This window comes from Dermochelys coriacea, chromosome 4 (genome assembly GCF_009764565.3).
Source record: "Dermochelys coriacea isolate rDerCor1 chromosome 4, rDerCor1.pri.v4, whole genome shotgun sequence".
NCBI lineage: Eukaryota > Metazoa > Chordata > Testudines > Dermochelyidae > Dermochelys > Dermochelys coriacea.
In genome coordinates, this window is record NC_050071.1 from 144853260 (window position 1) to 144878543 (window position 25284).

A 25284-nucleotide genomic window follows, 5' to 3' on the forward strand; every position below is an offset into this window, starting at 1 on the left:
ATTAACTCCATTATCCTCCTTTAATTCTTTATTAATCAAGTCCCATATCAGCTGCTCCATTATTTTGCCCAGAATCATTGTCAGGCTGACAGGCCTATAATTACTCTGGTCATCCCTTGTACACTTTTTAAAAATTGGCACATTAGCTTTCATCCAGTCTTCTGAAACTTCCCCAGTGCTCCAAGACTTGATGAAAAGCGACATTAATCCTCAGCCAGCTCTTTAAAAACTCTTGGACTTGCTGGTTTAAAATGTCAGAATTTAGCAGCTGCTGTTTACTGTCCTCCAGTGATACTAGTGGAATAGAAAGAGTATTAACACCATATGATGAGACTGCCTCATCTGTTTTTTCCCCAAATACAGAACACAAATATTTCTTCTCCCTTTTCTGCATTAATATTGATAGTTCTGCCATTTCTATCTAGTAATAGACCAATACCATTGTCAGGATTCTTTTTGTTCCTAATATATTTAAAGAACTTATTGTCCTTAACTCTGCTGGCCACAGATTTCTCCTTGTGTCCCTTGGCTTCCCTTATCAATGTTCTCCAGTTCCTAACTTCTGATTTATATTCATTACTATCAACTTGCCCTTTCTTCCACTAGTTATATATATAAATATTGCACTTCCCCTCTAAACCAGGCTGGCTTTTTAACCAGTATAACCTTCAGTCTTGATTTTGACTTTTGGGGCATCCAGTAAGGGTGTTCTTAAAAGACTGCCAATTTTCATTCACATTTTTCTGGAACCGAGACAGAGCCTGCCAGGCTGATTTCTGCCCTCAGTCGCACTGGTGCAGGCTCCACTGAAGGTCCCATATTAATAGTGATACTTAACTGTCAGTGTTGCACAGCCTCAGAGGTGTGCAATGGGCTATGGAGGCACATGCACCCCGTGGGGCTGAGGGCATATTGAGAGCCAGCAGGGTCCCCTCCCGCAGGACTTTTGTTCCAACACTAGTTTAGCACCTTCCATCCAAGAAGCCCAAAGCGGCTCCCAAGCACTAGTTGATTAACACCCTCTCCTAGGACTATCAGGCAGAGGAGAAAGGTCGGCCCAGGGGCTTGGGCACAGGCCTGGGTGTCCCTGGTTCCTCTGCTACCGCCCCCTGGTGTGGCCTTGGACAAGAAACATAGACTCAGGTCCTTAGGAGTATTGAGGGGCTTAAAGCCCATTGATCCAAAGTCTGTCTGGCCTCATTTCCCGTCTGTCCAGTGCCGATAACAGCCCTGCCCTGCTGCCAGGGTCTGAGGAGGAGAAACGCATTAATGAGTGGCTGTGGCAAGGGGGATCTTCGCGGAGGGGGAAGCCCCATTTTACAGATGAGGAAACTGAGGCCCAGAGCTGTGAAATGATTGGCCCAAAGCCATGGCAGGGGGTGGGGGGTGGCAGGGCCAGGTGGCAGGACTAGAAGGCAGGTCCCCTGGCACCTTTTCGGGGGGGCAGCAAAGGCCCGTCGCCTCCTGGCCAGAGCCAGCGCCCGATGCCAGTGGCCTAGGAAGGACTGTGGGGCCGGTCTCTGGCCTGTGCCCTCCAGGGGGTCAGCCGCCGCCCCCGCCCCACTCCAGCCGGGAGCCAGGCGCTTTTGGCGGGCCCCGCTACTCCGCGCAATGCGGTAGCTGTGTGGCGCTCGCCCGGGGGGCCGAGGGAGGGACCAGCCGCGGGGCGGGCGGAGCGCACGGAGCCGGAGCAGCGCCCCCCGCGCCCCTGTCCGCTGCGCCCCGCCTAGCCCCTGCGCCCCTCGCCATGCTGGCGCTGCCCCTGCTGCTCCTCCTGGCCCTCGCCCCCGCAGCCCGCCTGCCCGGCGCGCTCGGGGCCCCTGGCCGCGCCACCCTCCGCCCGGGCGGCGAGCGGGAGGTGACGGCGGCCCCCGCAGCGCCGAGCACCCCGGGGCAGCTGGAGGAGCCCGTCTCCAAGGGCGAGGGCAAGAGGCTGCGGCTGGCCGAGGGGAAGGCAGCGGATGGTGAAGGTAGGGGCTGCAGCCCCCTGGCACGGGCGCTTGGGGGAGGGGGATGAGGGGTCGGGTCCTTTCTGGTGTTTCCTCTTCTACGCTCCAGCCTTCAGCTGTGTGTGGTTGTGTCTCCTGGGGCCGTGTTGCGTCCATGAGAGACGACCACCCCCAGAGCAGAGAACTGGTGCGGGGTGTCTGCGCTGCTGTGGTGCGCTCTGCTTGGCGTGGCTTCCCGTGGGGCTCTCGGTGGTTGTGTTGGGGCATGGTGCGTCCTGGGGGCTCTGCTCGGTCCTGGCTTGCATTGTGTTTTCTTTTCCCGGGCGGGCGTCCTGTCCTGGGAGGTGCGAGGCATTCCTTATTGCAGAGCCTTCTGCTTGCCACTTTCTTTCCTGTGGGCTTGTGGGCTGTGTTCTGTGGCCTGGCGTGTGCGCTCTGTCGGGTGTGTTGTGTGATCTTTGTGGGGTATGGGGTGGTGCGGGTCTGTGTTGTGTGCACTTTGTCGGGTGTGTTGTGTGGTGCCAGCATGTTGTGTGCTCTTTGTGGGGTGTGGATTGGTGCCAATGTGTTGTGTGTGCTTTGTTGGGTGTGTTGTGTGTTGCCAGCTTGTTGTGTGCTCTTTGTGGGGTGTGGGTTGTGCCGGTGTGTTGTGTGCTGGTTGTGTGGTGCTGGGGGTGGGGGATCTCTCACTGCACAGTATCCCCCGGGGTGGCCAGCTTGGCACACCGGATGCTTCCCTCGCACTTCTTTGCAGTAACACACAAGCTGTGCGAAGTTGCTGAGTTGCAAACAGGCTGCTCTGAGCTGTGTCAGGGCTGGGGGCTCGCTCAGCTGCTGGGAACTGGGGGGGGAAATCCTACCTCTGAGTCTCCCAGATCCCCTCACAGTATTTCTTCCCTTCGCTTCGCCTGCCAAGGGGACTGGTTGGCCGGGCTGCTCTCCCCTTGGCTCTCCCCCAAACTGCTCGCTGGGTGCCAGCTGGCCTGTTCCACGCTTCGCCAGCAACTTTCTGCTGAACAGTCGATGAGGGAGGCCGTGATTGGTGGATCCTGGCCCTGGGTGATGGACAAGAGGCCCCTGTGCCTGGTTGCTCCCAGATCCCACCACCCACAGCACAGCCAGGCCCCTCGCCTCCAGCGGGAGCTGGGTTTGGCTCAAGGGGTGGAGGAGCGACCATGGGCTCTCTGAGCCGGGGGCCCAGGGAGAGGAGTCGGGGAATGGAGCAGTCTAGAACCCATCCATGCACGCTAGCCCCAGCCCTCCCCTCCACTGCCAGGCTCCTCCGTGCCAGGCGGGGGGAACTAGCAAGCCGGCTTTGAAGTCTGGGACCAGGGGAACCCCCGCGATCCAACAGCCCTGGGTGCCTCACTGCTCTGCCACAAACTTACCGACAAACTCACTAGGGCACCCGGGCACCAGCCGCCTTCATGAGACGGGACCGAGCAGCTCCAGTCAGTGTTCCAGGCCCTGCACTGATGGCCCCTCGTGGGCTCCTCTAGCTGCAGCTGCTGGAGCCGGAGGAACCGAGTTCTGGCCCTGCTGCGGCCGTGGGCTCCCAGCAGCCAGGCCGTGCAGCACAGAGACGGCAGCGGAGCTGCTTGGGGACACTGTCGGAGTCCCAGCGGACAGGACCCGCAGGGAGCGACCTCAGGGCCGCTCCAGCAAAGCTGGGTCCCTTGCTCTCTGGGGTGATGCTGGTGCTGAGCTCTGGGGCAGCAGGAAACACTAGTCCCCAGCTGTTCACAGCGGAGCCTTGATCTCTCAGGTTAGAGGGAGCAGCACAACCCTCACGGCCCCCCTCCTCCATGGCAGGCCCGGCGGCCGGCAGTGCCCTGAATCGCAGCCCCCGTGTCCCCCAGCCCGGCTGCTCGGTCTGGAGTTCGCTGCTGCGCTGCCCGCTCCGGGCGCCCCCTCCCCGAGGAGGAGCAGGGTGACCGTGTGTCTGGTTTGTCTTTCTCCAGCCAGGGGCACCGCGAAAACATCCGTGCGGGTTAAAGTAGTAAAGAAAAAAGTCTTGAAGAAGAAACCCAAGGCTCCGGCCCAGGGAGCAGCCACCGAGCAGCAGCCACGTACGTACTTCCCCCGTCTCTGGTCACTGCCCCCGCAGCCCGGTGCCCCCTCTGAGCCCCATGCCGTGCTCCCAGGCTGCAGAAAGCAATCCCGGCTGCTCTGCACGGTTCCCCTTGGCCAGCACCGGTCTCTCCTCCAGCTCCCGCATGGCCATACGCGCACACAGACGAGGGCCTGCGGCACATCGGTCCTACACAGCAGAGACCCCGGAGTCCTGCAGCTCCGCCTGCCCCCACCCCACCCCTGCCGGCCTGTCCAAGGGAACCCTGATGGGGTTGGGGCTGATACAAAATTCCATTGACTATATGCTGCCCCCTGCCCCCCGTTACATTGCCAGTGCCCTGCTCCGGTGCCCGACGCTTACCTGCCTTGCAGAGATGGACAGGGCCAGCGGCGGCTTGGAAGTGGCATTGCCACCTGCTCAGGTTTTCCCGGGAGTGCCCCTTGTCCTGGGAAATCTGTCGGGGGGCTGCGTACACACGGCCGGCTGTCTGGCTGTCTCGGGATCTGCCCGGCTGGCCTAGTGGTTTTGTACCCTAAGCCTAACGTTGTCCGGCTTGGGAGGCAGATGACACTGCGATCGGTGTCAGCTCCTTCCTTCTCCCTTTGGGGCAGAGGTGACTTTCCATTGTGGAGGAGCGGGGCTGGATTCTTAAGCCCCCACACACCCCAGCAAACCTTGTCAGCAGCCCTGGGCACCCCACGGGGACTGCCACGGGCTCACATACATGTGGAAACGTACCCACCCCCCTGCCCCATGCACTGACAAACATCCTCATGCACATGTCCCCCCATGTATCCCCCACTCACACACTGGCATGTACACACGCCCCCACATGCCCTCTCCGCACTCCCCCACAAGCTCCCACATGCACATACAGCTACCCCCTAGGTGCCCCCGGGCAGAGCCTCAGAACCTTTCCAATGAAGGAGCCAGCCTTCCCAGGGCCAGCCCGGGCTCCCGCGGGTTATTCTTGGAAAGCTGGCACTGTTGTTTTTCCTCAGGCTTTTGTGGTTTCAGGCAGCACCGAGGAGCGTTTCCTGCTCAGGCCTCGTGAGGCAGGGCGCCCGCTCTCGCTAGCCCCTCAAGAGTTGTACTGGGGAGATTTCCAGGGAACGTCTAGTGTAGGGAGCAAAGCCTGGCCAGGAGCCTTTGGCAGCATCCCAGCAGGAGACGCCGAGTCTGGGGCGCGAGTCTGGGGCTGGGCACATCTGCGAGTGGCACAGAGCAAGAACTGCGTGGTTTCCTGCATCACCGCGGGAGCTGATCACTAGCATGGGGCTGGAGAACATTCCTCCGTAGGGTGCGGTGGGGAACCAGTGTCCCTGGGCTGTGGGGATTGTGCTTCCCTGGGAATCAGCCAGAGAGATGGGCAGGTCTGGGAGGAGAGTGGAGCACTGGAGGAGATGAGGGGTCTCTGGGCTGTTCTGCCTGGCAGGAAGGGGGTACTGGGGGTAAGATAGGTTTGCCAGGTTTACGACTTGAATGCCTGGTCGAAAAGAGATGCTGGCGGCTCCGATCAGCACCGCTGACCAGACCATTAATAGTCCAGTCAGTGGCACAGCAGGGCTAAGGCAGGTTCCCTGACTGCCCTGGCTCCATGTGGCTCCCGGAAGCAGCAGCATGGCCCCTTTCTGGCTCCTAGATGTAGGGGCAGCCAGGGGGCTCTGCACCCCAAGCGCTAGCTCTGCAGCTCCCATTGGCCAGGAAACTCAGCCAATGAGAGCTGTGGGTGTAGTGCCCGCGAACGGGACAGCATGCAGAGCCTCGTGGCCGTGCCTCCGCGTAGGAGCCAGAGGGGGGACATGCTGCTGCTTCCGGGAGCTGCTTGAGGTAAGCACCACCCAGAGCCTGCACCCCAAACTCTTTCCCGAACCCCAGCCCTCTGTCCCAGCCCTGATCCCCCTCCCGCCTCTGAACCCCTCGGTCCCAGCCCGGAGCCCCCTCCTACACCCTAAACTCCTCATCCCCGGCCCCACTCCTGAGCCCACACCCCCAGCCGATGCTCTCACCCCCTCCCGGATCCCTGCCCCAGCCCAGTGAAAATGAGCGAGTGAGTGAGGGTGGGGGAGAGCGAGTGACAGAGGGAGAGGGGATGGAGTGAGTGGGGGCAGAACCACGGAGAGGAGGCGGTCCAGGGGTGGGGCCTCATGGAAGAGATGGGAAGGGAGCAGGGCAAGGGTGTTTGGTTTTGTGCAATTAGAAAGTTGGCAACCCTAGGGGGAGATGGGGCACTGGGCTGTTCTGTGAGGCAAATCCTAGCCTTGAGATTGCTCCAGGGTCTGGGAGCAGCGTTACCTAATGGTTCCTGTTCTCACTGGTCCCCCAGGAGCATTCTGGGGGGGGGTGTCTCCCAAGCCGGGTCCCTGGGGAGGCGTACAGTGGCAGGAGGCAGGCGCTGCCTGGGGGCGTCATGCCCACACAAGAGCTAAGCCATGCCAATGCACTTGGGTCTGAGTGAAGCTGGTCTGCACCGTTACCAGGCCGGATCTGCTGCAGGGGCCCTCGCTGTGTCCTGTGGCTGACCGGGCCAGAGGGCCCCGCAGCTGGGGGAAGCCGTGGGCTGAGGCCCTGTCAGAGCTGGGGACTCGCACAGGAGCACTGAGGAGGGGCATGCAAAGCAGCAGAGCCTGATCCCCAGTCCCCAAGCCTCCTGCACCGCGTGACCTTAGCACAGGCAGAGAGGTGCTGCCATCCCTCCCTGCCCTGGGCTTCCCAGAGACGCCAGGGCGCTGGTGGGTGCCCCTGGGCTGGGTGCTGAGGGCAGGAGCTCCTGGCGTCCATGTGGCCTAGTGGCTGTTACTGACCTTGCTTGTATCCAAAACGATGGGCTCAGCCAGGTGCTGTCCCTGCCTCAGTGGCTCCAAAGCCCTGGTCGGGAGGACGTGGGGGGGCTGCTTCCAAGCAGCAGGAGTCGCACTGGGAGTGGCATGACTGGTCCCCAGGGGGATTTCAGCGCCATGAAAGCATTCGTGGGCCAGGCAGAGCTGAGCCACGCCAAGCCCAGCCTGCAGCGTGAGGTTCCACAGGGGAACAGCTGTGACCGGCCTGGCCCCATCCCCCACACAGACCCCCTGGGATTGCGCTAGCTGTGCCGGGATATGATGCGTCTTTGACTCATCCTCACAGGTTGTGGTTGTGGTTTCAGCAGCCCCTGTTGTTCTCTGGTATCCGCTGGCCTGATCTCCGGCAGCACTTGTGCCTCCAGCAGTGTGTTTTGGCTGCAGGCTGGAGCTGAGTGCGCTGCACTCTGCCTGGGGTAGGGAGGGGGGATGTGTGCAAAGCTAGACACCACCTGGGAGCTCGTTCTGGGTCCTTGCCGGGGGAGAACTGAAACAGGCTGGCTTGGCGGCTGTGTGCAGCCCCCTGTATCCAGGGGATCCCCACGGACTTTGTGCACGGTGTAACAATAAATAATCCCCGTTCCTAGCCTAACACGGTGTTCTGGGTGTTGCAAACAGCTGTGCCCGCACTCCACCCAACCGTGAAATGCTGGAGCCACCTCTGGGGAGGGGGGAGCACAGCCGTTGTTTAATAGGCAGATTAACCCTGCAGTAATGTAGGGCAGGCAGCAAGGAGGAATGCCGGATGCGGTTTAAACTGCTGGGGGAATCATAGGAGAGCTGAACGTAACCAGCCAGGCTGGAACTGGCTGGAACGCTGGTGTTAGCCCTGAGTCGTTGGCAACGGCCCGTGATCTGGGCGTTTCAGTGTGTCCCTGCACAGCTGGCTCCGGTCTGCTGAAGTCGCTCTGCTCTGGCTCTGGGGGTAGATGCGTGAGACCCTGGGCTCATTCCCTGCTGATGATGGTGGCATTGTCTGTGCTGCCTGCAGCCTCTGTGACAGCCAAGACTTGAGGTCTCCAAGCGAGCAGTCCAGTGCCCCGTAGCAGCAAGCTGGGCCCTGGGCTCTGTATCGGCTCAGAGGAAGAGCTCATCAAACACGCTGAAACCGAGTAAAGGGAAACATGAGGAAATATTTGGCTCTCTGAGGCTGCGGGGTAACCCCCATCACTTAGCACTTACCCCTAGACCCATTATGGCACTGAAGAATAAGCCACAAGGGATACCCTTACCGCCCAGGTCTAGGGGCCAGCACAAGGACAGGGAGCTACAAGTCCGGAGCTCTGCCCCACAGCCACATCTGGGGGAGTTTGCAGTCAGTGCCGGGTGTGGGCTCTGGAGATTAAAGGCTGAGCAGTGTTCACTGGGGCCCAGGTGAGGCGAAGTGCAGAGGGCGGCAGGGTCCAGCCAGATTTGGTACTGGCTGTCACCCAGACCATGGCACCCTGGACATCACGTCCCACTCGGCACCAGCCAATGAGAGAAGGAGAGAAATCGTCCCCGACACCCCAGGGTGCCCAGCTTGCTGGTCTGCCCCCAGGTGGGGTCTCCCCATTGTTCAGGGGATGGGATTCCAGAGGGGAGCAGCTCCTGGCCCGGACTCCCACTCCTCCTGCCCCTGTCGCTGGCCGAGGCTCCAGGGAGGAGAGGTTTGTTTGCAGGCCACTGGAGTTGCACCAAGGATGCCCTTGGCCCCTCTGGTTTTTCTTTAACCTGACTTTGTCTTCTCCTTTACCCCTTCGGCCTCCCACCAGAATGTCCTCCGCTGGGGCTGGAGTCTCTGAGGGTGTCGGACTTCCAGCTACGAGCCTCCAGCATCAAGCGCTACGGACTGGGTGCCCACCGGGGACGCCTCAATATACAGGTGTGCTGTGCCGTGCACCTTTCATTCGGAGCGAGGCCTCTCCCAGCCCACATGGCAGTTACCTGGCCACCAGCTGGGCTTCGTCTCTCTCCATGGGCTCTGGGGTGCCATCCTGACAGCTCCAAAGGGGAGGGCTCCTGGCTGACAGGCTGCAGCCCCAGCCCCCTCACCTAACTCTCCCACAGCAGGGTCGCCCCATCTGTCCCCCACACTAACCTCTTCACTATGCCGTCTTCCGTTGGAGGGCGAGAAAACCTCCTGCAGCAGCTGGTTAAAGAGGGTCGTACTGAGCATTGCCCCCACCTGTACGGGGCGCCGCCATAAGGTACCCGAAATGTACATAATGACACAGCAGCCCACGGTGCCTTTCCATTTCGTTCAGAACCAGCGAATTGGGCCCGTTTTTGCAGGGGGGGTGGGAGTTTTGCACAGCTCCATGGATTTCCCCACTGAAACCAGGGCTCTGTTTTCCAGCCAAGATGTGTGGATTTTGTGTGGAAAGCTGCCCCATTCCAGACAGCACAGTGGCTTCCGTTGGCCTGCGCCCCAGGCGTGGTGGGGGAGCACTCGCGACTTCTGGCCAAAGTAGCTGTTCTGTCAAAACCCCAAATGAAAATACCCCCCCGCCCCCTCCACATTCAATTGCAGCGTTGCTCAGACTAGTCAGACCTGCGCAGAGCTGGTGAATTTCCCCCCAGTTCTGGGGGGGCGATGAGCCACAGGGCCATCTCGGGTAGGGTTATCTGTTCGCAGTAGCGCTTGCTATCTATCGGGCGCTCTCCAAACACTCGGAAGGGACGGTCCCTGCCGCAAGGAATCCACCTCCCTGGGGCGCTGGCACGGGTACTCCCAGCACACGTCTTCACGTACTCCCGCTGCTCTCTCTATCCCTCCCCTTCCTGCCACAGTCCGGGATTCACGACGGTGACTTCTACGACGGAGGCTGGTGTGCTGGCCACAAGGACCGGGACCAGTGGCTGGAGATTGATGCCCGGCGGCCGACCCGCTTCACCGGCGTCATCACGCAGGGGCTGAACTCCATCTGGACGTAAGCAGCAAGTGCAGGGGAGGAGAGAGCGCAGGGTGATGGATCCGTGGCCATAGCCACTGGCTGGGTCAGCGAGCCCATTATCGTGGTATCTAGGCTCTCGGACAGCTCTTGTGGGGCTATCGGGGAAGGGGGCCAGGGTCCCTTTAAACCCCTCAGTGCTGGTGACTCTGATCCTACTGCTGACTTTCTCTCTTCCCCCTCTTCCCCATGTAGGTACGACTGGGTGACCTCCTACAAAATCCAGTTCAGTAACGACACGCACTCCTGGCAGCCAAGCAGGAACGGGACGGAGGAGGTGGTGAGTGGGAGCACTGGTGCTGAGCCCTGCATGGGGTAGCCCACCCCTGGGGCATCGTGGGGACAGGAGGCTGGTGGGTCAGGCAGCCAGTGCGATGGGCCAGCACCGAGGTGCATGGGCTCTTTTACAGCCGGTGGTTGTGGGTGGCAGGGCCTGCCTGGGCCTCGAGGACTTAGGGACAGAGGTGCAGGGTCAGATCCTCTGGATTTCGCTGAGCTATGTACAGCCCTCCATGGCAGGGGCAGGGCACTGGGCGCTTTAAGGCACCTTTGCTGCCCTGGAGCCTGGGTTCAGGCTGTGCCAGCCCAGACCCCAGCCTGAGGGCGCCTCTCACTCATGTCAGGGGCCTTTCCCCCAGCAACAGGAGCCACGACAGCCCCGCAATGGGACCAGACCCCTCCCTGCTCCCCGCAGCCCTCTCCCGGTGCCAGCCAGTCCGCAGAGGGCTGTGTGGGCTGGGCTGGCTTTGTAGTGCATCCTGTGCGGGGCCCCCCGCGCCCCAGCATCAGCTGAGCTCCATCCTCTGCCCAAAGAGCTTCTGTATGGGTGGGGAATGGCCAGAGCCTCAGGGCAGCTCAGCTTCCCCTGGCAGCCCCCAGCGACCGGGCAAAATCCCACCCCTCCTGGGCTGGAAGGGTGTGTGTGTGTGTGTGTGTGTCCACATGTGTAAATAAATTAGTGCAGTGCATGTGTGAATATGTGCAGTGTGTGTATAAATAAATTAGTGCAGTGTGTGGGTGAATACATGCTGTGTGCATGTGTAAATAAGTGCAGCGTGTATAAATACGTGCTCTGTGTATTTGTGTAAATAAGTGCAGTGTGTGTGTAGATAAATCAGTGCAGCGTGTGTGTACAGAAGTGCAGTGTGTGTGTGTGTGTGTGTGTGTGTGTGTGTGTCTGCGCTATAGAATTAGTTCTTCTCTGACCTCTCCCTGCCCCTCCCGCCTAATCTTTTGGGAAAGAAACGAGTTCATAAACAGGCAGAAAGCAATCAGCCTGGGGGGGCAGGGGAAGGAACCGGCAGCTCCCAGCCCCCTCGGCCCTGGGGGAGAGGCGGGTGCAGCCTGGCTTGTCCCGTCTCACTGCAGCCGGACAGGGAGCCTGGGCCCACTGGGGAGGGCAGTGGGGGTGAGCTAGTGGCCGGGCGGTGAGGGGGTCTCTGTGGAGGGAGTCCCACACTGCACTCTGCGTCTCTCTCCCTGGGGAGCTCTGAGCTGGCACGGGCCCCAGTGGGTGCCTAGAGCCCTGTTGTCACAGGGCAGAGCAGCTGTTGGTTTCCCTGGGGTTTGGCACATCCCTGTGGCTGAAGCCTGGGTCTGGGAACCATCCTCCCTGGTGCCAGGTTCCAGCCTCACGCAGGCAGCTCGGGTCTGTTTCTCATCAAGGGTTGAACGGGAGCTATGGGGAGCAGGCGGGGGGCTGGGTCGGACGTAACCCTTTGGGTTCTGATCCCGGGCCCTCTGAGCTGCCAACTGGGCAATGCGGACGCTGGACCCACCCGCTGCTTCTCTAGTGCCAGGAGACACGGGGCAGCTCTCGCTGCCTGGCAATGCAAAAGCCCCAGCTCCCAGAGTCCCGGGAGTCTGGGAGAATCTCGGCTTGTGTTTGAAGAAGGACTCACCATCCCAGCCCCCGCCCCGGGAGGAACTGGGCGTGTGGCCTGAAAAGCGCCCTGGGCAATGGTGGCAGTAGACCGCAAGGCTGCCCTGCTCAGAGCTGGGGCGCAGGTGGGAGGTCAGTGTCTCCAAGGGCAGGGGGCAGCATGGGGGAGCCCTGCTCCTGCTGCTGGGGGCGTGCAGGGCTGCAGGCTCCGGGTCTGGCACGCCAGCCCCCGTCACCTCCCCCAGAAGGGCGAGTATTTATAGCAGGGATAAGAATGAGCCTCGCAAGCAGCCGAAGGCCGGTGCCGTGTCCGTCTGTCTCTAGGTGTTCCTGGGGAACAAGGACCCCGAGACACCCGTGCTCAATGCACTCCCCACCCCGGTGGTGGCGCGCTACATCCGCATCAACCCCCAGACCTGGTTTGAGAACGGCACCATCTGCCTGAGGGCGGAGATCCTGGGCTGCCCCTTGCCAGGTAGGACGCGCTGCTGGGATGGGCTTGTCCCTGCGCTCTCCCTCCGAGGGGCCTTCTGGCCAGGCCCGGCCGTCTTCCCCTTCGTTCTGCTGTGTGGCATCGAGCCGGGGCCCTTCGCTCTCAGTCCCTCCTGCCTGTCTCCTCCGCAACCCTCTGTTGTGCTAGCAGCCCCAGGTCCCCGGGCGGGGCTGGGACTGTGAGCACAAGTCCCAAATGGTCTGGGACGTGGCTGTCTGAGAAATGGCTCTCACGCGACAGCCCTGCCTGGTCGTGCACAGCAACACAGGAGCTGCTGGGCCAGATGAGACCCGCAGTCCTTTTAACCCAGGCTCTGGTAGTGGCCTGTACCAGCTGCTTGAGAGAGTCCCTGGGTGATGGGATAACCTGCCGATGGTAACGTTCCCTCCTGACCACCCAGGAGCTATAGCCAGGCCCAGCCCTGAAGCATGAACATTTCTGTCCCTGTCGGCGTGCTCGGGCATTTTTAAGTACTCGCTAGTATAATTCTGCGTCGTCTTGTTCTCCTGGAGGTGCTGACCGTGCCCTGTAGTTCAGGGCGAACTTTGCACTCAAAGTAGGGATATAGCCTCCCTGTTATGTAGGAGAAAGACTGTATCCCCCGTGCCGGGCAGCCCGGACCCTAAGCCCAGCATGCACGGCCTGAGGTGTTACACAGGGATCCGTGAATTCAGGTGTGAACAAAAATTAATTCTGCAAATGGGCGCTTTAAGAAATGCAGCCCGCGGCATCAGACAAGTTTTGTCCTGTTGATGTCAGCTCAGGTATTGGCTGTTTACACACACAGCAGCTGAGAGGTGGATCTGGAGCAAGAGATTGATCCGTACCCAACTTTTTAGGCTGACTGGTTGTTTTTTTGCCATTATTCACCGTAAGGGGGAGGTTCTCCGTCAGCAGAGGGTGCAAAATCTTCGTTAGCGACGCTCGGGGAGAACTGCCCTCTTTCCAAAATGGCGTCCGCCTCCCCTCGTTCTAAACGGGCCACAAGCCGACCTCAGCGAAGGGCCTTCTCAGGCCGGAAAGAGGCCGTGGGCTGCCCTTAGCCAAGATGGCTGCTGCATTCATCCAGCTGCTGAGGGCAGCCTCGCCTGGCCCCGGCTGGGGAGAATGGGGGCCGGCGGCCTGCGAGCGAACACGGGAGCGCTTGGTGCCTGGGCATGGCGCTGGCCCCGAATTTCATGCCCCTCTCTCCCTGCAGACCCCAACAACATCTACTCCTGGGAGAATGACCCGGTGCCGACTGACAAGCTGGACTTCAGGCATCACAACTACAAGGAGATGAGAAAGGTACGTTCCCTTCGCTCCCGCCCTGTGCCCGTTCCTCGCGGTTCCCGCCGCCGGCAGGGAAGGCAGGCACGCGTCGGGCAGCTGCCTCCCGTCAGCCTCTGGCAGGAGAAGCTAGCCATGCCCCTTGCCCTTCACAGCTGATGAAGAAGGTGAACGAGGAGTGCCCCAACATCACCCGGGTCTACAGCATCGGCAAGAGCTACCTGGGCCTGAAGATGTACGTGATGGAGATCTCGGACAACCCCGGGCAGCACGAGCTGGGTGAGTCCCCGCAGCACGGGGCAGAGAAGGGAGACGCCACCGGCACTGCTTCCCGTACGCACCCCTGGTGCTGGCGGACAGAAAGCGGGAGCTCGGTTTGCTGCCCCTCGTGCCACGCACAGAGAGTCCTATTTTGGTTGGGGGGACGTCTATCTACACCCCTGCTCTGCTGCCCCCACGAGGCTGCCTGGCTGAACTCCACCGTGAGCCGGGGCACCCCGCTGGGTCTGCCCCCAGGCACCACCCCCCCAGAGCCATGGCACCCGCTAGGTCTGCCCCCAGACGCCCCCCAGAGCCGAGGCACCCCACTGGGTCTGCCCCCAGATGCCCCCCAGAGCCTCAGGCGCAGACAGCCGTGGTCCCCAGCTGGCCCGGAGCTGTTCCTGGGGCCAATCTCTGCTTCGCTTCCCCCGGGAGTCTGGCATGTGGAGAGATTTCCCCGGGGAGTGGGCGGGGGTTGGCCACGCTCTCAGCCTGTTGCCCAGAGGGCGGGCGGGAAGCGGGCTCCGTGGGCAGCTGGCTGCGTGTCGCCGGCAGGGGAGCCGGAGTTCCGCTACGTGGCGGGGATGCACGGGAACGAGGTGCTGGGCCGCGAGCTCCTGCTCAACCTGATGCAGTACCTGTGCGGCGAGTACACCCGGGGCAACCCCCGCGTCGTCCGGCTGGTGAGCGAGACCCGCATCCACCTGCTGCCCTCCATGAATCCCGACGGCTACGAGACCGCCTACAAGCTGGTAGGGCCCGCGGGGGCCTGCGTCGAGGGGAGGGTAGCTGCGGGCCGGGCGTCGCCGCTGCTGGGCCCGGGGGTCCCGTGGGCATCGCCTCACCGCCCCTCAGGGCCCCTGCAGACGCAGGGTGGCCCCACTTACGGGCTCAGGGGAACTGGCACGGCGCTACGGCCGCACCGGGCACCAGCCAGGTTGGCTTGGAGAGGGGTGACCTGGGAATCCCAGCCCGGCGGAGGGGCTGGGTCCCTCTCTGCACCCTGCTGATGCAGGGCCGGCAGGGTGCTGAATGCCCGCACCCTCCGCTCCCGTGAAGCCAGCAGGAGGCGCTCTCAGCACGCCCGGACAGCAGCGTTCAGTGCTGCTGGCAGGTGCTGGTGCGGCAGAGGCCTGGCCCCAGGTGGGAACGCGGGCAGGGCTCTCGGGAGCTTTAACCCAGCTCGCTCCCGCAGCGAGGCAGCTGAGCTGCGTGTGCCTGCAGGGGCCCGGCGGGGAGCAGGGAGTGGGCCTGGGGCTGGCAGCGGGGGCCCAGGCCAGAGGGGCCTGGCGGGCTCTAGGGGGATGGCCACACGAACGGTGCTAGGGGCTGGCCGTGGAGAGCCTTGGCTGCAGGCAGGGAGGGCGATGGGGATCCCGGAGCATTGGCCTCGTCGCGCGCTCTCCCAACGCAGACGCACAGGGAGGACGGGGGGAGCCCGCCGGGATGGGGGGCAGACGATGAGGAGCGAGGAGCCCGGAAGGAGGTGCGAGGGCCCCTCTGGCCGGTGTGGGCTGGGCTGTCCAGGAGGGAGGGAGGCAGACGGGTGTGGGGGGAAGGGCCATGGCAGGCCAGGGGATGTCACGGTGGCCCAGCCGTTATTGGGGGTCTCTGATCTGTGGGGCCCCACCTGCTCTGAATGCGCCCCGGAGAGTGGGAGGGGGAGCCCTGCTCTCCTGCCGTCCCTCCCTCCACGCAGGGCTCAGAGCTGGCAGGCTGGGCCATGGGCCGCTGGACCTACGAAGGCATCGATCTTAACCACAACTTCGCCGACCTCAACACGGTCCTGTGGGACGCCGAAGACAATGAGCTGGTTCCTCACAAGTTCCCCAACCACTATCTCCCCATCCCGGAGTATTACACCTTCGCCAACGCCACGGTGAGCCCCGCCAGCCCCATGGTGTGGAGCGGGAGCATGGGGGGGGAATGGGGAACCAGCGTGGGGATGGGGGTGGTGCGGGGGACGTAGGGGGTGCTCTGGGTGCGGGGGACATAGGAGTTGCTGTGGGGGGCGGGGTACACAGGGCGCTGTGGGATGTGGGGACAGGGTGATGCGGGGATGGGGGCGCTGTGGGACAGGGGGCATTGTGGGGTGCGGGGATAGGGTGGTGTGGGGACAGGGGGAGCTGTGGGACATACAGGGCGTTTGGGGTTTGGAGAACATAGGGGGAGCTGTGGGACATACGGGGTGCTCTGGGGGGCAGGGGGTGCTTTGGGCTGCAAGGGATATTGGGGGAGATGCAGGGATGGATGGGGCTGGGAGATCTGGGGATTCTCCTTGGTGTAAGGCAAAGAGTGGGGGGCGGGGGCTAGGGTGACCGATGTGAACCAGGGTGTTCTGGGCTGCTGCCCAGCAGGTTTCACATGCAAGCAGTGGGAGTGGGACAATCCAGGCCCCGACGAGGAGCCAGGGGTTCATGCCAGGGGCCTGCAGACACCATGGCCACCCTGCATTGCCCTTCTCCTCCTGCAGCCCTTCACCCCAGGGTGAAGCGGGTGCGAGATGCTGCCCGGGCAGAACGGCAGCACCTCGCATGGGAGCCAGTCCTAGCCGAGGGCCTGCGAGTCAGGCCACATGCTTCACGCTCCATCCCTGACCTCAGCGCCCGGGGGTACTCGTCCCCACGCTGCCCCCAGTGCTCTGAGGCCGAGGCTTGTCCCTGCCCAGGTGGCCCCGGAGACCCGTGCCGTCATCGACTGGATGCAGAAATACCCCTTCGTGCTGAGCGCCAACCTGCACGGGGGCGAGCTGGTGGTGACCTACCCCTACGACATGACCCGCACCTACTGGAAGGCCCAGGAGCTGACGCCCACGCCCGACGACGCCGTCTTCCGCTGGCTCGCCACCGTCTATGCCACCACCAACCTGGCCATGGTGGATGACGAGCGCCGCCCCTGCCATTACGAGGACTTCACCAGGGAGGGCAATATTATCAACGGAGCCAACTGGCACACGGTGCCGGGAAGTAGGTGGCCCTGCTCCAGAGCCCAAGGTGGAAGGGCTGTTCAATCCCCTGGGGCAGGGAGGTCCTGGCAGCCCATGTGCCCTGTGCTGGACAGGATGTGGGGTCTCTGCACTGGAGCCCCGTCATGTCCCAAGGCCCCCGTGCTGGGAGTGATCCTGGCTGTGCCCGTTCCTAAATGTGGGCGCTGTCCGGGGCACTGGCTGGCACTAGGGAGCGGGGAGGGCCTCACTGTGTTTGGGAACGGAGCTTCTTGGCTCAGGACGCAGGCAGGCCTTGCTCAACGGCCCTCTGGCCAGACCCGGCTGAAACAGCTTCTGCCCCTGCGTCCATCACTCAGGAGTGACCCTGCAGCAGGGCCTGTCGCTGCCCCGTGACCCTACAATAACAAACCAGCGCGAAGGGCCTGTCGCTGCCGCGTGACCCTACAATAACAAACCCGCGCACAGGGCCCAACCTTCTGCTGTATTTACCATTCCAAGTGCAGGCTGCCATAAGGAGCTCAGCTCCCTTCTCTGGCGTGGCACCAGATCGCCCCTTATGCTTGTCTCCCTGTGCAGGTATGAACGACTTCAGCTACCTGCACACGAACTGCTTTGAGGTCACTGTAGAGCTGTCCTGCGACAAATTCCCGCACGAGTCCGAGCTGTCCAGGGAGTGGGAGAACAACAAGGAGTCCCTGCTGGTCTTCATGGAGCAAGTGCGTGTCCGGGCCTAAGGGCGGCGCTTCGGGGCCAGGGCAGACCCGGAGCCTTGCCCGGCTCTTGGATGTGGGTATCTAGGGCAGCGCCTCCTGGAGCTTCTCCGCGGAGGTCACGTGGCCCTGTGGAAGCTGGGCAAGGCCCCAGGAGCGGCTGCTCCTGCCAAGGCAGGTTCTGGCTGGGTGTTGGTGCTGGCACTGAACCCGTCACGGCGCCAAGGCTGAAGAGAGACAGCGCAGCACTTAGCCACCTGGAAGGGAGGGAGACACAGTGGTTAGAGTATGGAACTGGGTGTCAATCAGGACAAAACCCAATCCCCTACCCCTTGAGCTGAAGGGGAATCACCATTAGCTGATAGCAGTGTAGGGGCAATCACAGACAGCAATTCTGAATCCAGGCAGTAGAGGGCAATATGCATATGCATGTGCAAGCACACAGTGCCCAGGGCTTTATAACAGTTCTTTAAAGGCTAGTCAGAAGATCATGGAAGATAAAGATGTGAGAGACGTTAGCAATTAGCTCCCAGAGTCCCCAGACGCAGGGCGCAGCAGATATTAATGACATCACACGGCTATACACGGGGGTCCATCCCTTCCAGAGGCAGGGCAGCCCCAGAAGCATGGCGGTTCGGTTTGTAGCTGAAATGCACTCTGGACAGAGCTACAAAAATACCATCTTGGGCCCTGCCACCTGCAGCTCTGGGTTCCTCCGGCAGACGTGATCAGAGTAATGAGGAATGGCATAAAGTAGCTGGGACGGGCAAGCCCCTTCCCGACCATGCCAAGCAGCCTTGGCAGTGCCTTCAGGGGAGCATGAAGAGACAGTGGGCAGAGCACCCAACCATGCCAAGCACTGCGCGGCAGGGACTGCTGGGAGGACAGAGCTAAGAAGGGAAGTATAGGGTTGGGTTAAAGGCCAAGACCCCTGGGCTGTATTCCCTGCCATGAGGCAGCCTTGGCGCCTGCTCTCCTACCCCCTTGCACTTGGTATAGCACCTGTACCTGGGCAACACAGGGAGAACAGACATCCGTGGTACCTCCTGCTTTATTTATAACACACACAAAAATCCCAAATTCTGCAAGTGGTCGTAACTGATCTACAGAGCCATTTGTCACCATTGCATCACCCCGCCGGCCGGGCCCTGGCAAACAGCTCCTCTCTCCAGCCCAGAGTTCTGCTTTCAGGATCGAAATTAAGTCTCTAGCCACTACAGTGGTGCGAAAAGGTCTTATTCATTTGCCACCTGTCAATTACATTGAGGCCGGGGGGCTCCCAAACAATAAATAGTGATATCCGGCTTCTGGGGAGTCAGCAGGGGGAGCGACGCCTTCCTAAGGGATGTTCAATCTTGTCTACACGGGGACTTTCACCCCCCGCCCAGGCACCAGCCTATGTGCACTGCCTAGTGTAGATGCTACTTGTACTGGTGCAGTGTGATTTGCACCTGTGCAGTTTAGCCTCGTTCAAACTATATCAATGGCTCAAATCCCAGGGTAGACGAAGCCTGACACCTTCCCCGCGTCCCCAGATTCACTGAGCACACATTGGACATACACACGCCCCGTAAACCAGCAGCTGCTGGTGGCTGCAGAGGTCACCGTGGTGCAATGATCTGCCGGGGGGGGCTAGTGGATAATTGGGGCCAGCTCTCCGGTGCCAGCTCGGGCCCTTGAGCAGCATGTGCCAGGCAGGCAGGGGTCCCAGCCTTGGCTCTTCTCTCACCAGTGTTGGCAGCCCACACATTTCACACCCTTCTCCTACAGGGGCTTGTATGGGCCATGTAATGGGGTGGCTTGTTAATCTCTGGGCTCTCAGCAGCTGGTGCCTGCGGGGCTCAGGGCTGGGCACCTCTGAGAATGGCAAAGGGTAGGGAGTCCGAGGACAGTGAGGGTGGCCAGTAGCTGAAGGCACCGCTCTCTGGGGAGAGACTGCAAACTCGCCCTGTCTAGCTGGGCTCCACGCACACGGACAGGAGAGCCGCTGTGTGACGACTGAAACAGCCGCCGTAGCTGGGGTGAGCTCAGGATGCCTGGGTTCTAACCCTGTCTCTGCCACTGGCTCACTGCATGGCCTTGGGCGAACTGCACCTCCTCCGGAACCGGGGGATGGTGACGCTGAGCTATCTCCCTGGGGTTCGTCCATGAGCGCACCATGGTGTGACTGGATGAGGGGGAACCCCCTGGGAGGAGGGGAGGTGTTGGAGCCTGCTGGGGCGATGAGCAGCGATGGAGCAAAGGGAGATCCAGGATCCCCACCGGGACATTCGGCTGCGGGACAGCCACCCCAGCCCAGGGGCACAAACCCCAGCGCTCTGGATGTTTAACCCGGGACAGGACAAACTGCAGGGAGCCGCCCAGCCGATGGCATGTGGATGGTGATGCCCCATAACCCTGGGCTGGGGGGCAGGCTCGCTCTCCCTGCTGTACCGAGGGGGCCCAGAGAGGGGCAGTGCCTCATGGACCGTGTGCTCTGTTAGCCCCGGGAGCCCCCTCTGAGGTGTGCTCTGTCCTGTGTTTGCCAAGGTCCGCCGGGGCATTAAAGGGGTCGTTCGGGACAAGGACACCGAGCAGGGAATTGCGGACGCCATCATTTCCGTGGACGGCATCAACCACGACATCAGAACAGGTATCCCAGTGACGTCCCTTGCACTGTGGCCAGAGCAGAATACGGCGTCTGGCCTGCCAGGGCTGCAGGGGCAGAGGGACATGGGGTGGTGGGGCAGTGCCACCCCAGCTGTATGTCACTGGGAGACCAGTGAGCCGGGCAGTGCTAGCCTCTACTGGACAGCTGTGGGGAGACATTCGGGGTGCAGGCGCAGGGAGGCAGGTCCGTGGGGGGGGGCGGGTCCATAGCCTGCGTTAGGGGAGCGGCCCCGGGAGCAGGCGACTGTATAACCTGCGTTTGCACAAGGTGGCACTCTAGCCCTTCTAGTGGCTGGACCAGCCAGCGGTCTGTGGGTGAAGTCCTCACTCCATGCAATCGGTGGCAAAGCTCTCCTGACTTCAGTGGGGCCAGGGATTCCTGCTCTGAGTGCACTGCTGGCTTTGAGCTGGCGGAGCCTTCAGAGATGCAGGTCTTGGGATCAGTCCCACTGATGACCCACCCAGGGATCTCCCTGTGATGGGTTCGGTCTCAGAGACCCCCCTTGGGACTGTCACCTGACATGCTGGAATAACCTCTGAGCCAGTTTTCCCTGCCAGCTTGGGACTCCAGAACCCTGCCTTGTTGAGCCAGACACACTAATGTAGTCCAGGTCTGGTCCACACCCCCAAAGCTGCAGACTTGAACCAAAAACTGCTCAGCAGGTCACCTATCTTCAGGACCCAGACACCCAGTTCCTAGTGGGATCCAAACCCAAAATAAATCCATTGTATAAAGCTTATACATGGTAAACTCAAATTGTCCACCCTCTATGACACTAATAGAGAGATATACACAGCTGTTTGCTCCCGCAGGTATTAATCACTTACTCTGGGTTAATTAATAAACAAAAGTAATTTTATTAAGTATAAAAAGTAGGATTTATATGGTTTAAAGTAATAACTGACAGAACAAAGTAAGTTAACAAGCAAAATAAACCAAAACATGCACGTCTAAGCCTAATACATTTAAGAAACTTAATACAGGTAAATCACCCTCAGAGATGTTCCACTAAGCTTCTTTCACAGGCTAAAAGAAAAGGAGTACTTGTGGCGCCTTAGAGGCTAACAAATTTATTTGAGCTCATCATGCTCAAATAAATTTGTTAGCCTCTAAGGCGCCACAAGTACTCCTTTTCTTTTTGCGGATACCGACTAACACGGCTGCTACTCTGAAACCTTTCACAGGCTAGACTCCTTCCTAGTCTGGGCCCAATCCTTTCCCCTGGTACAGCCCTTGTTAGTTCCAGCTCAGGTGGTAACTAGGGGATTTCTCATGACTGTTGCCCCCTTTGTTCTGTTCCACCCCCCTTTTATACTTTGGCATAAGGCAGGAATCATTTATCTCTCTCTGGGTTCCCAGCTTTCCTTCTAAATGGAAAAGCACCAGGTTTAAGATGGATTCCAGTATCATGTGACATGTTCACATGTCCTGTGAGACTTCATTACTCACTGGCTGGCACCCCCCCATATACAGGAAGGCTTACAAGTAAACAGAGCCATTTACAACCAATTGTTCTAGTTAATAGGAGCCATCAAGATCCTAAGCCACCATTAATGGCCCACACTTTTCATAATTACAATAGGACTTCAGAGTAATACTTCATATTTCTAGCTTCAGATACAAGAATACATACCTACAAATAGGATGACCACACTTAGTAGATTATAAGCTTTGTAATAGGTTTCAGTGCAGTAGCCGTGTTAGTCTGTATCGGCAAAAACAACGTGGAGTCCTTGTGGCACCTTAGAGACTAACAGATTTATTTGGGCAGAAGAGACTTTTTGTATGAAGCATATTCCAGTTACATCATATTTACACTTACAAACATATTTCCATAAAACCTTTGGAGTGCAGTGTCACAGTCCCGATGAACTAAATCGGTGGGGGGGGGGGTTCAGCCCAGGGGGAATGGGGATGACCATGGCCAGCATTGGATGGATCTAGGGCCCCAGGGTGGGAAGAAGCTGGGTGGGGTGGGCTCTGGGTGGGTATAAATAGCGGGAATGGGGTGAAATCAGGGAAAGGGAGATGGATGCTGACAAGGGAGATGGACCGGCCCCAGCAGTGGGAGCTGTGCCATGGGACCAGTCACCCCAGCCCCATCTGCTGCCCCAGACAGCACTCGGGGGAGCAGCGCGGCGTTGGCCCCGGGGAGGGGAGGGCCAAGGCCTTGTCTACACAGGGCTGCTAGTCACTGAGATGGCCCCTTTGCAGACTAGAGCTCAGCAGAGACAGGCCCTAGCAGACCCAGCCCTGACCCGGCTGACCCTCAGCCCTCCCCCTGGCCTTATTGTCACCCCCTGCAGCTTTCGATGGCGACTACTGGCGCCTGCTGAACCCGGGCGAGTACGAGGTCACCGCTGCGGCCGAAGGCTACCACCCCGTCACCAGGACGTGCCGCGTCTCCTACGAGGACAACCCCACCCTCTGTGACTTTCAGCTCACCAAGACGCCCAAGCAGCGGCTGCGCGAGATCCTGGCCAGGGGGGATAAGATCCCCAAGGACCTGATCCTGCGGCTCCGGCAGCTGCGGCTCCGCAAGCTGAGGGCCCAGCGGCAGGCCCAGTGAACGGGAGGGGGATGAGGGGACTGTGTGGGGACGTAGAAGAGGGATGTGCTCTGTTTGGCTCGCGTTCCTTCCCCCACGCTCTCTAGTCTAGCGGCTTCTTGCTCCTCTGTGTTGTTTTGCTTCTGAGCTCTGGGTCTGACTCATGCGCGTGAATCTGTAGTGGAGTGTGACTGCCGGCCCAGGGAGAACGTGGTCCTGGGGGAACCAAACGCCCGCCTTCCTGCTGTCGCGCCGGCTTTGACAGGGAAAGGTGGGCACGTCACTTAACAGTGTCCTCGTGGGTCCTGTCCCTTCCTACCCCCTCCCCTGCCCTGCCCTGCCCGCAGTGCTTGGCTCTGTTCCTTGGCATTCCAGCCCAAGACCCTGCCGCTGAGCACCCAGCTGCTCTCAGTTCAGGGGGAGGGGTGCCTGGGCGGGGTAAGAAGACAGCGGAAATCAGTAGCACAAAAAAAGCTGCAGGCGTGTTCCCTAGGGGCACAGGGAGACACCCTGGACGGGCTTTGCCAGCAGAAGAGGACTTTGTAACACCTCAAAGAGCAGCTTTCCCCCAGCCTGGTCTCAGCACGGCTGCTGTCATCTTAGCCAGACCAGGGAGACCCCTGTTTAATGGGTCGAGCCGTTGCCTAAGGATCATGCCGGTCCCGGTCCAGCCACCCAATAGAGGCATCAGCCAACGGGTTCGGTTCCGCTCTGCCCGGCCACCACTTGGCAAATCCCCCAGGAGGAAACCTCCGGTGAAGGCTACCTGGAAGCTGCAGTAACCACAAGGCATTTGGACAGCAGGCCCCAGGCGTGCAGAAGTAAGGGGAAGGGCCTCAGGAATGTGAGGTAGTCCTGTGAGCTGGGTTCAAGATGAGGGCCACGGCTCTCCTCTCCTGACTGCCATGGGCAAGGAAGGGTCTTGTCCTCTCTCGACCTGCATGTGGTGAGGTCAGAAGAGGGGGATATTGCCCGAGGGAGTTCAATCAGCTGTACTGGCTTAATTTAAACCAGTTAATCCATTTCTTTGGGGGATTACTGACACCTGGGTGGCAGTTGCTGGGCTAACAAAGCAATTGGCTCGGTAGTTGAGGGGTAAAAGGCTGTGTGGATATATCTGCTGTTAGCCTACAAAGCGTTCTGTTATGCAGTGTAAGGGAGGAATAACACACACAGTGAAAGGGAAACAGACTGGGGTGTGTTTGTAGTTGAGATCAAGAAACAGGCCAGGCAGTGCGGCACACTGGGTAGTGAGGGAGGCTCCCTGTGACAATCCCCAAGAGCAGTGTTTGGCCCCCTGAAATGCCCTAAGTGGTGTCTATGCGAGTCTCCTGGAGCGTGAGCAGGCAGCTGCCACTGATTCCTCGAAACATGCAGAGAGTCTGCATCTGAGACTACAGGCAGGCCCTAAAAAAGCTCCTGGCACACAAGGGGCATGACACAAGCAAGACTTCAATTGCCTGGCACAGGGTCTGGCTGGGCAGGAATCCAGGGCAAACATACATCAGTCAGTCAGTACCAACCATGGCAAGGTGTGCGCTGGCTGGACTCCCAGATCCCTTGGGTGAAGGGATCCTGGTGCAGTCAGGGATAACCTTGTTCCCCCCCCCCCATTAGTAATGACAGCACAGTTTCCAAGGACTCTCGAGACTGTTTTCTTCCCTGTAGATAGCCAGCACCTGCTCATTTGGCATGCCATCATCTGACTTCACCAGACAACGGGAGACATCTGGGGGAGCCAATTCCTGGCCAGAGGGGTGGCACCCTCACTGAAACCACCACCTTTGGCACCAATTGTCCCTCCATTGGCAGTATCCTCAGGGCCAACCCAAGAGATACCAGCAGCCTTCTCAACTGCGAGGTGCCCCTCCAGGGCACGGCAGAAGCACGTTAAGGGGACAAGGTCAGGATTTCGTATTCGCTCCAGTTTTCCCCGGGCATTACAATTAAAAGGCTGATACTAAAGGGACTAGCTGGCACCTCGTACGAGCCACAGACCAGATCCTAGGCAGAGATGATTCCACTTGGTGCAGCAAATGGCTCCTGTAGCTTCCTTTCCCCTTGGCCTTCATTGTGAGGGGTCCTTGTATGAATATGGTTCTGCCCCAGTGCAACTCCAGGGATGACTTTAGCCTCAGATCTTTGTTCTCCTAGAACCCCAGGTGAAGTCACACTCCCCTGCATGAGATGTCACAATTTTTTCCTTGGCAAAGGCATGTGAGGTCACAGCCAGCAGCTGCGACTGTGCAAAACAGACAGGCTCCCAGCGTCCGCTGCATCCGCCAGGAGATATGGGTGGGTCTCAGCCCCACTCTGGGTCAGGCCCCCAGCAAACAGAGGAGAGTGTCCAGGGACAGCCGCTGCCGAGGGCGTGCAAGCGTTATTCAGAGCTTCCAGCTCATCTGTGTCTTTTCAGACAGCCCGAGGGAGGCTGCAACATCCCTGCGTGCGAGCCCAGGGCTAGTGGGCGCTTTGTTCTGCGGGCAGGACCTGACTGGAACCTGGCGTGTAAATAGCATTGGAGCAATGGCTCGCGGCTCCGACCTAATGGGGGCAGCGAGAAAGGGACCACTGCTCGGGGGGGCACTCAAACTCAGCATGAGCAGCTGATGAGTTACAGAGACAATGCTGGCATTCGGTGTCCTTGCGAGGCAAGTGACATCCTCAGGAGCAATAAACCTTTGCTGTTTTACCTTCCAGAGCGAGTGGGCAGTGGGTTATTTTCTCT

At 60.1% G+C, this 25284-nt stretch overlaps 1 protein-coding gene across 1 annotated transcript; it reads left to right on the forward strand.

The window, feature by feature from the left end:
* The first annotated feature begins 1677 nt into the window (after nt 1-1677).
* CPXM1 (carboxypeptidase X, M14 family member 1) lies at nt 1678-25255 on the forward strand. The gene is made up of 14 exons (XM_038399009.2): nt 1678-1970; nt 3911-4018; nt 8618-8727; nt 9636-9775; nt 9992-10076; nt 12003-12153; nt 13370-13458; nt 13596-13719; nt 14257-14453; nt 15401-15580; nt 16370-16667; nt 17225-17364; nt 19888-19990; nt 22315-25255. Exons 1-14 carry the CDS (start codon nt 1748-1750, stop codon nt 22575-22577), a joined length of 2211 nt encoding a protein of 736 aa, XP_038254937.1. The 5' UTR covers nt 1678-1747; the 3' UTR covers nt 22578-25255.
* Nucleotides 25256-25284: the final 29 nt, after the last annotated feature.

Bases quoted from the DNA above. Each gene is read 5' to 3' on its own strand.
- CPXM1 (XM_038399009.2), top strand. From the start codon at position 1,748: ATGCTGGCGCTGCCCCTGCTGCTCCTCCTGGCCCTCGCCCCCGCAGCC. The intron at 4,019-8,617 runs GTACGTACTTCC...GCCTCCCACCAG, and splicing joins AGCCACCGAGCAGCAGCCAC to AATGTCCTCCGCTGGGGCTG. The intron at 10,077-12,002 runs GTGAGTGGGAGC...GTCTGTCTCTAG, and splicing joins GGAACGGGACGGAGGAGGTG to GTGTTCCTGGGGAACAAGGA.